This window comes from Neolamprologus brichardi, chromosome 5, assembly GCF_056152115.1.
Source record: "Neolamprologus brichardi isolate AB-2024 chromosome 5, ASM5615211v1, whole genome shotgun sequence".
NCBI lineage: Eukaryota > Metazoa > Chordata > Actinopteri > Cichliformes > Cichlidae > Neolamprologus > Neolamprologus brichardi.
Genome location: NC_142108.1, coordinates 14,349,171 through 14,359,932, shown reverse-complemented (window position 1 = coordinate 14,359,932; position 10,762 = coordinate 14,349,171). Strand labels below are relative to the sequence as shown.

Below are 10,762 nucleotides of genomic sequence, written 5' to 3'. Positions count from 1 at the left end.
TTTCTTAAGCGTTAACTTTTTTTTGTTCAACCAAACTTTATGTAGCATGCAAGAATTCCAAGACAACAGAGTAACTCTAAATAGTCTAAATAATTTTTCAGTTTTCCTCAAAATTAATATTCCACGGGACTCCTGAACGCTTTTTTATTTACACAATAATAAAACAAACCACAAATTCTTTACTCCTGAGTGCTACCTGCTTCAGAGCTAAAATGACATCCCTGGAGTGCGGCAATATTACGGCAATTACGGCAGAGACAACACAACCATTCATGCTGATTGTTGTTAGTTAGTTAGCGGAAGACCTTCGAGGTTTGGAGAGCTGCACACACCGGCTACAGAGAAGCGAATCAGCGAATGGAACATGGAGTGTGTAAGTTAGTAGTTTGTATATACAGAGAGGTTTTCCACCGAGCTTTCTCACGTTTAAACCAAATGAACTTACCCGACTTTTTGAAGCATGCTAACGGTACAAGCTAGCTAGCGAGCAAATTCTTGGTGGAGTGGTTGTTGGGGCCAACCCGCTTATTATTGCGCTTAGTCAGTTGTCAGGAAAACGGATATAATTATCAGTCCCGGTACCTGTCACAATTACCAGTAAAAATGTAACAATACACGACATAATGACGCAGCTTAAGAGCCTTATGGTAAATAGAAAGTCACCTCGACAGGCTCAGTAATGTCAACTGACTGACAGGCTAGCTAATACTCCGCTAACCTTTCTGTTATAGTATTTATTTATTTATTTATTTTCCAAAGTTTCGTTACTTGTCAGAGTAACAGAGTCTTTTTTGACACCTAGAAATCACTAAATTATCTCGCTAATTACAGAGGATCTTATTTGACTGCAAAGTTATACTGTTTGATGTTTAGCCAGCTGCTTAAGTGCAGTCTATGGCTCGGTGTTAAAGTACAGTTACCCAAGTCTCAGAGTCAAGTCATAAACAATGAAACGGTTCACATTTTCGTGGTTTTCATGACTCCTCTGGAAACAGCTGACCTGTCAGCGACACTTCCAGTGAATACATGTTTATCAGACGACTCCTTGGGCTGTACTTCTCACGGTCTTTAAACTTTTTTTTCCGACATCAGCTACGATAAACTTCTTTAAAACAAACAATAAACTTCAGATCTGACTTTGCCGTGCATGTCAAAACCAGACATTCCCACATCTTATCCAATATATCAGGTTGCAAAACTTTACATAAACACAACCATGTTTCTAGAAATAACCACTTCTAGAAATATCAGGTTATTTCTAGAAATGCTTTGTATGGATGTATCTCTCTTGTGCCCCAAAAAATGTAAATATTAAAATGTATAAAATAAAGTGTTGTAGTGTCAGAGCAATATTGGTGTTAAATAATAGATAGAACGCAACCAAAAAATATCACTTCATTTGGTGATATAAACGTTATCTTTCAGATTCCAGTAACTATTGATGATCTTGAGAGCAAGAAGGACCCAGTTATTGAAGGTAAGGGGCTTGCAACACAGTCTGTCATGCTGGGAAACAGTTATTTTTAGAAAATAGTGACAGCTGATTCTCATTCCTGTAGATCCAGAACACAATGTGTACACCAGGTTTATGAAGTCTCATCGTTGTTATGACCTTGTGCCCACCAGCTCCAAATTAGTTGTGTTTGATACATCACTTCAGGTAAAACAAAGACCCTAAATTAAATACATATATTTTTCATGATCTAGTATAGCTTTAATCTGTTGTGCAATTCATCCTCAGGTGAAAAAGGCATTTTTTGCTCTTGTTTCTAATGGGGTGCGAGCTGCGCCTTTATGGGATAGCAAGAAGCAGTGTTTTGTTGGTAAGAGTAACTTTCATTTGGCTCTGTTGCACTAAAAAGTAAAACTTTTTTTTTTAAATAATAATGGACTCCTGTTTCTGCTCTGCAGGTATGCTAACCATCACAGACTTCATTAACATTCTTCATCGCTATTACAAATCTCCATTGGTAAGATGTAGACACTGAATAGATGTAACCGATTAAATCTCAAACCTAAACTCCGTCCAAGGTTGTTTTAGTTATGTATATTTTACCTTATTTTTGGTCAAACATGCACTTTTTCTTCGTTTCTGCATTACTTGATCCCTCCATTCCCTTATTGTAAATTTTCAGGTTCAGATATATGAGTTGGAAGAGCACAAAATTGAAACCTGGAGAGGTGAAAATCCTTTATTAATATGTAACATAATGTACTTGTAACATCTTAAAGGGAAAATTCATATTTGTCTTTTCTTATTTCCAATAGAGGTGTACCTTCAAGACTCTTTCAAGCCCCTGGTTAGCATATCTCCTAATGCAAGGTAAGTAACAGAATGTGCTATTTTAAGTTTGTGAATGCTTATTTGCACTATAATATTAAACTCTGAAAAGTCCCTTTGGATGTTAGTTTGTTGACCAGAATCACTTTGCATAGATATACTATTGAGAAATTAGGAAAGGCTAGAGTATACAGCCTCGATTGCCCCAAACCTTGGGATCCTGTGTTGAAATCTAAATAAAAACTAATGAAATGCATGTTTGCCAAACATGGCAAACCCACCCACAATAATTTTGAATTTGATGTCAACAATGCATCCCAAATGTTGGGACACGGCCATATTTAGCTATGTGTAGCGTCCTTTTTTTTTTTTTTTTTGGAAAAAGTGTCTTTTCTTCTTTGTATTCACATTTTGCACAAATAATCATATAAACACAACACTCACATACAAATCAAATAACTAAAAAATAAAGTAACCACCCCCCCCTTCACCCCCCAAAAAAACGACAACAACAAAAAATAGGGCCAGTGGTGATGGGCTGAGATTCACAATAAAACACATGATTGGCGGTTTAAAGGGCTAAATAACAGCATTGTTGCATCATTGCCTCTCATTTTCACAACAGTTTGGAAACAGAGGAGACAAGCTGCTGGACTTTTAGAAGAGGAATGTTGTCTCATTCTTGTCTGATATTGGATTCTAGCTGATCTTTGTTATATTTTTCATCTCTTGATGCTCCAGATGTTTTCACTGTTTTCTGCTTTAAGCTTCAGTGTGTTGTGTGTTCAGGGATTTTCTTCTGCATACCTTGGTTGGTATGCAGAAAGTGTTTGTTTGAGTTACTCTTAACTTCCTATCAGCTTGAGGCAGTCTGGCCATTCTCCTCTGACCTCTGGCATCACCGAGGCATTTTTTCACCTTTTCAGTGTTGTTTCTTTTTTTTTAAATGATTAAAAAACCCTAGATATGTCTGTGCAGGAAAATCCCATTAGATAACCAGTTTCTGAAATGCTAACAAACATGCAGTGTTCAGAGTAAAATCAGTCTACATGCATTGAGCTGCTGCCATGTGATTGGCTGACTAGACAATTGCATTAATGAGCAGCTGAACAGGTGTAACTAATAAAGTTGCTCATCAATGTGTCTCTTCATAATGTTTTATTCAGTCGTTTTCTGTCTCATTTAGCAGACTAAATAACTTTATTAACTTACTTTCTGTGTTACAGTTTGTATGATGCTGTGTCATCTCTGCTGAAGAACAAGATTCACAGATTGCCTGTAATTGACCCACTGACGGGGAACACGCTCTATATTCTCACACACAAGAGGATTCTCAAGTTCTTGAAGCTTTTTGTAAGTCCCCCGGAGCTCCTCACCACACTGGAGCTGCATTAAGTACTTTAAATCATCTGCCATCTTCATTTTTGTTTTGAATAGAGAAGAGTCTGCAGTTAAGTAGTCTGGGAATATCTAATTTCCTTAACTAAAACACCCATTCCCTTACAGTTTTTATTCAGTTATCTAAAATGCTTGTTATGTTTTCAGATAGCAGAGATGCCAAAACCCTCGTTCTTGAGGCAAACTTTAGAAGAACTGAATATCGGGACTTTCAAGAACATAGCAGTGGTCCGTGCAGACACACCGCTCTACACAGCTCTGGGTATTTTTGTTGAGCAGAGAGTGTCAGCGCTCCCTGTTGTTGATGACAAAGGTATGAGGACTGACTGAAATGATGCCCCTGTTGGTTTTCCATTAACCATCTCAGAAATCTTGAATTTTATGCTCCATTGTGCTGTGTCTGTCTTGCAGGTCGAGTGGTGGACATTTACTCAAAATTTGATGTTATAGTAAGTTATAAGCACTCACTGCATGCTGTTTAGGTGTCTCACCACCATCTGACAGGGCACATTGTGCTGTCTGTGACACCATAAATGCACTCTTATGATGACAGTAAATCATGAACAATGCATTAGAAGCGTCATATAAGAGCATGTCTTTTTACAGAATCTAGCAGCAGAGAAGACGTACAACAACCTGGATGTGACGGTGACCAAAGCCTTGCAGCACCGCTCACAGTACTTTGAAGGAGTGCTGACATGCAACAGGCATGACACCCTCGAGGCCATTATCAACAGACTGGTGGAGGCTGAGGTGAGAAGAGGATGTACATATTATTTGTTCACATTATCTACTGCATGTGTCAATCATCCACTATTTAAGCTCCTTATCATGCATAATCTGAGTAGCAGATTTTGAGCTTTAACTTTCAGTGTTTTGTTGTTTTGTCACAGCATCTGTAGGAAAAATTAAATATTCATTAAAAGGGGACTTATTATGCCTTTCCTTATGTTCTCTTTCCATCTATATAATATAAAAGTTTAAAATATTGAGGCCGGTTTAGGTAAAAGTATTCTCTCATGCTCTATTTCAGAGTCGTCCCCCCCCCCCCCCCCCCCCCCCCCCCCATTGTTAGGTCTGTATGATTTCAGTGAGAGGTGATATCCCTGTGATAGTCATTGTAAGCACACAGCTCTGCCTGTAGAAGCCTCACCCACCTGCTGTTCAAACATTCTGTTTGAGAGGTGCAGCAAATCAGGAGAAGGCTGGCTAAAGAGAGGGTGGCCTTAAAGGGAAAGATGCTAAAGCTGTTTGTTTCAGGCAGAGGAGAAATTCAGAGGCTGTATCAAGGCCCACTATGAGATGAATGAGGATTAGGATTATAATCAGTATTACCACATGTCTAATTAGCATATTATTACATTGTTTCAAAAAGAGGATAAACTGAGGGTTTGCAGCAAGGCCATGTAGATGGACAAAATAGGTATTGTTAAATTTGTGATTTATTCCAAACTACTCAGTTAAAGAACTAAGTATACATTAAAAAAATCCATCCATCCATCCATCCATCTTCATCCGCTTTATCCGGGGCCGGGTCGCGGGGGCAGCAGCCTAAGCAAAGAGGCCCAGACCTCCCTCTCCCCAGCCACCTCCTCCAGCTCATCCGGGGGAACACCAAGGCGTTCCCAGGCCAGCCGAGAGATATAATCTCTCCAGCGTGTCCTGGGTCTGCCCCGGGGCCTCCTCCCGGTGGGACATGCCTGGAACACCTCACCCAGGAGGCGCCCAGGGGGCATCCTTACCAGATGCCCAAACCACCTCAGCTGGCTCCTTTCGATGTGGAGAAGCAGCGGCTCTACTCTGAGCCCCTCCCGGATGGCCGAACTTCTCACCCTATCTCTAAGGGAGATGCCAGCCACCCTTCGGAGGAAGCTCATTTCCGCCGCTTGTATCCGCGATCTCGTCCTTTCGGTCACTACCCACAGCTCGTGGCCATAGGTGAGGGTAGGGACGTAGATCGACCGGTAAATTGAGAGCTTCGCTTTTACACTCAGCTCCCTCTTCACCACGACGGACCGGTGCAGCGTCTGCATTACTGCAGCTGCAGCCCCAATCCGTCTGTCGATCTCCGGCTCCCTTCTCCCATCACTCGCGAACAAGACCCCGAGATACTTGAACTCCTCCACTTGGGGCAGGACCTCATCCCCGACCCGGAGTGGGCACTCCACCCTTTTCCGGCTGAGAACCATGGCCTCAGATTTGGAGGTGCTGATCCTCATTCCCGCTGCTTCACACTCGGCTGCGAACCGCTCCAGTGCGAGCTGGAGGCCCTCACCCGATGAAGCCAACAGAACCACATCATCTGCAAAAATCAGAGATGAGATCCTGAGGCCACCAAAGCGAAAGCCCTCCGCCACTTGGCTGCGCCTAGAAATCCTGTCCATAAAAATTATGAACAGAACCGGTGACAAAGGCCCGTAGCAATGGGCCAGACACCCCATACTCCCGCAACACCTCCCACAGGACACCCCGAGGGACACGGTCGAATGCCTTCTCCAAGTCCACAAAACACATGTAGACTGGTTGGGCAAACTCCCATGCACCCTCAAGTATCCTCGAGAGGATGAAGAGCTGGTCCAGTGTTCCGCGACCAGGACGAAAACCGCATTGTTCCTCCTGCATCAGAGGTTCGACTAGCGGACGAACTCTCCTTTCCAGCACCCTGGCATAGACTTTCCCGGGGAGGCTGAGGAGTGTGATCCCCCTGTAGTTGGAACACACCCTCCGGTCCCCCTTCTTAAAGATGGGGACCACCACCCCGGTCTGCCAATCCACGGGTACTGCCCCTGATCTCCACGCAACATTGCAGAGGCGTGTCAGCCAGGACAGCCCTACAACGTCCAGAGCCTTCAGGAACTCGGGGCGGACCTCATCAACACCAGGGGCTCTGCCACCAAGGAGTTGTTTAACTGCCTCAGTGACCTCGCCCCCAGAAATTGGCGGGTCATTCCCCTCATCCCCAGACTCTGCTTCCTCCTTGGAAGACGCGTCAGTGGGATTAAGGAGGTCCTCGAAGTATTCCTTCCACCGCCTGACAATTTTCTCAGTCGACGTCAGCAGCGCTCCGCCAGCACTATACACAGTGCAGGTAGAGCACCGCTTTCCCCTCCTGAGACGCCTGACGGTTTGCCAGAACCTCTTCGAGGCAGTCCGAAAGTCTTTTTCCATGGCCTCTCCGAACTCCTCCCACACCCGAGTTTTTGCTTCAGCCACTGCCCGAGCCGCATTCCGCTTGGCCTGTCGATACCTGTCAGCTGCCTCCGGAGTCCCACAGGCTAACCAAGCCCGATAGGACTCCTTCTTCAGCCTGGTGGCTCCCTTCACCTCTGGTGTCCACCATTTGGTTCGGGGATTACCACCACGGCAGGCACCAACCACCTTGCGGCCGCAGCTCAATGCAGCAGCTTCGGCAATGGAGGCGCTGAACATGGTCCATTCGGACTCAATGTCCCCCGCCTCCCTCGGAATGCTGTTGAAGCTCTGCCGGAGGTGTGCGTTGAAGATCTCGCGGACTGGGGCCTCTGCTAGTCGTTCCCAGCACACCCTCACTACGCGTTTAGGTGCACCAGGTCTGTCCAGCGTCCTCCCCCGCCACCTGATCCAACTCACCACCAGGTGGTGATCAGTTGACAGCTCAGCCCCTCTCTTTACCCGAGTGTCCAGAACATATGGTCGCAGGTCTGGTGATACGATTACAAAATCGATCATCGACCTACGGCCTAGAGCGTCCTGGTGCCACGTGCACTTATGGACACTCTTATGTTCGAACAAGGTGTTCGTTATGGCCAAACTGTGATTAGCACAGAAGTCCAATAACAAAGCACCGCTCGGGTTCAGATCAGGGAGGCCGTTCCTCCCAATCATGCCCCTCCAGGTCTCGCTGTCGTTACCCACGTGAGCATTGAAGTCTCCCAGCAGGACAACAGAGTCTCCAGGTGGAGCACCTTCCAGCACCCCCCCCAGGGACTCTAAGAAGGCTGGGTACTCCGAACTGCCACTCGGCGCATAAGCGCAGATGACAGTCAGGACCCGTTCCCCGACCCTAAGGCGCAGGGAACAAACCCTCTCGTCCACCGGGAAAAACCCCAACGTACCGGCAGCAAGCCGAGGGGATATTACAATACCCACCCCAGCCCGCCGCCTCTCACCAGGGGCAACTCCAGACTGAGACAGAGTCCAGCCCCTCTCCAGGAGACTGGTTCCAGAGCCCAAGCCGTGCGTAGAGGTGAGCCCGACTATATCTAGCCGGTACCTCTCAACCTCACGCACTAACTCAGGCTCCTTCCCCACCAGAGAGGTGACATTCCATGTCCCTATTGCCAGTCTTGGCAGCCGGGGGTCAGTCCGCCAGGGCCTCCGCTCCTGGCCGCCACCCGGCACACAATGCACCCGACCCCTATGGCGCCTCCTGCGGGTGGTGGGCCTGCGGGAGGATGGGCCCATGTCTCCTCTTCGGGCTGTGCCCGGCCGGGCCCCATGGACTAAGGCCCGGCCACCAGACGCTCGCCCTCGGGCACCCTCCCCGGGCCTGGCTCCAGGGCGGGGCCCCGGTAACCCTATCCCGGGCAGGGTAAACTGTTCCCTCTGTGTTTTTTTTCATAGGGGTCTTCTGAATCGCTCTTTGTCTGGTCCCTCACCCAGGACCAATTGCCATGGGAGACCCTACCAGGGGGCAAAAGCCCCCAGACAACATAGCCCCTGGGATCCCTGGGACACACAAACCCCTCCACCACGACAAGGTTGCGATTCACGGAGGAGACATTACAAAAAAAAAAAAAAAAAATTAAAAAAATCAGCACCATAATAAATAATAGCACACCCCCGTTTGCCTCACAGCAAGAACATCCTGCATTTGAATCCATGCCGGCGCCTTTTTGTGTGGTATTTGTGGGCACACCTCTTGTCATAATTGTTTCAAAACATAATTTGAAATCATATTAAAAAAACAAAAAACAACTAATTGTTACTTCTGCTATCAAAGCTGCTGTCTGTGTACAGTTTGTCTTACACTAGTTTCTCCCCACGTTCCATAGGTAAAAATTGTACCTTGCTGAGATAAGTGTAACACTAACAATGTTCTTGTGTTCCCTGCAGGTGCACAGGCTGGTGGTAGTGGATGAGCACGAGGTGGTGAAGGGAATCGTCTCCCTTTCGGATATCCTCCAAGCCTTAGTGCTTACAGATAGAGAATAGAGTACGTACACTTCTGTACTGAAGCCTACCTATTTTTTTTTTTTTTAAATATAAGGGGGATTCACTGAACATAAACTTGAAGTGATTATTTGATTTTTCTGCCTACAGGGACAAATTGGAAAAGTTACTCAAAAAATGAAAGGCTGCACATTTTAAAGGTGACACCGGAGCATAGGAGAGGAGATAACCAAGCCTGTAAGAGGGGAATTATGACAGCAAATGGAAGTTCTATCAATAATTTTTGTTTGTTTTTTGTTTTTTTGTAATTTACCCATGAATAATTCTATTTGTCTACAGAAACCAAAAGATTGTGAATTTTAAACCATATAAAAATATTTTTTTGGTACTACAGCTTATACAGAACCTCCTGTAAATTGAGCCAAATTTTGAGTCACTGGAAAACTAAGAAAGATGCAGAAGCACAAGAATCCTCTGGAGGGGAGCTGTAGCTGCTCAGGAATACCCAGCAACATATAGGACAGTTAGATGTGTCCAATAATAAAATAGTCTGTAACCTTACAGGAAAACTGATTTTCCTGTTTTGCCTTTTGCTGGCATCACTTTTCTTCTGATCTAAAGCTGAAATCTACACACATAAAGCCTGCCAATAGGGTGATTTTGAACTGTGCCGCTTGGATTGATCAGCACTCTCTTAACACTTCAGAGCCTTTTCTGAGCCTTGTTCTCTGTTTAAGTAGTAGTATGATGTTATTGATATTACTCCTCATTCAGTTAACTTGATTATATAAATGCTGGTAAAATACATACATACAAACTACCATATTCAGTTTGAACCACTTCACCCTTCCAATTTGCAAAGACTTATTGAAGAGTTACCTCCACCAAGGAGGTTTTGTGACCCGTTCCCCTGTACTTGATATATAAAACTGGGGCCAACATAAAAATCACTGACCTTTCAAACTCATTTTGTTTAAAAAAAAATTATCTGGATGAAAGCTTTGGTGGAGGTGTGCAGCCTTAGACTGCCCTTTCTACTCGAGTATCAGCATCATGCAGTGGATACAATATTCTACAGCCACTCAGTACCTTTCAGTTAAGAATGAACCATTATTTGGCCTGATAAGTTTTCCCCCAAAACACCTGAATGAGGTTTCTATAAAGAATCCAAGGCCTCAGAGTTCAGTCTGTTGTGTAGCCAGACAGCCACAGGCAAACCTGGAAGAGCACTTAGAGTGAAGTCTAAAATGAATTTGCTGTTGAAGACAAACATTAACTGTGCTGTATCCTCTTTGAGTGCTTGTCTCCGGATATTTATAGGTGTTATTTTGCCATTTTAGTGTGTTGTCTTATAACTGCATGTGTAATGGATTCTATACTTCACTCAAGAGACCCCCCCCCCCCCCCCGGTGCCGGTTCTGGTGTCATTATTAGTCGTAAAGGGATCTGCTTATGGCTTCAGTGCTCCAAAATCTCATTCTGTTAAAAATCAGTCCTACTTTGTTAATTTGACCATTACTTTCAGTTATTCTGCTTTTGTTTTCTTTGTTCTCTCTGTGTTGTGTTGATGTGATTTATTTACTGTGTCAGAACATCGGCTGTTATAGGTTTATGTAGTTTTTATGGTTTTTTTGCGTTTAGAGGACTGACTTTATCAAAATCACTACATACCAGCGTTTTCTATTTTCTAAAGAAGATAAAGTGAGGAACATGTCACACTTTCTGTTTTAGGATATGTGAAATGGATTGTGTACAACTATGTAACTGCACAGTTTTTGTACTAATCTACAGTGATATTATAATTTAAACAATGAGCAATAAAGGTTCTTTAAGAGTGTTTGTATTTATTTAATTTTTTTCAGTGGCTAATTACTGATGAATATATTTGACATTGATTAAACAGCGACTGGGTGATTTAGGTTCCTCACAGAT

At 44.3% G+C, this 10,762-nt stretch overlaps 1 protein-coding gene across 1 annotated transcript; it reads left to right on the top strand.

The window, feature by feature from the left end:
* The first annotated feature begins 249 nt into the window (after positions 1-249).
* On the top strand, positions 250-10,667 carry prkag1 (protein kinase, AMP-activated, gamma 1 non-catalytic subunit). Its single transcript, XM_006807573.3, has 13 exons — positions 250-373; positions 1,426-1,477; positions 1,560-1,660; positions 1,742-1,823; positions 1,912-1,970; positions 2,136-2,181; positions 2,269-2,323; positions 3,508-3,634; positions 3,827-3,992; positions 4,091-4,128; positions 4,286-4,432; positions 8,774-8,873; positions 8,981-10,667. The coding sequence occupies exons 1-12, from the start codon at positions 365-367 to the stop codon at positions 8,870-8,872; spliced, it is 981 nt and encodes a 326-aa protein (XP_006807636.1). The 5' UTR covers positions 250-364; the 3' UTR covers position 8,873; positions 8,981-10,667.
* Positions 10,668-10,762: the final 95 nt, after the last annotated feature.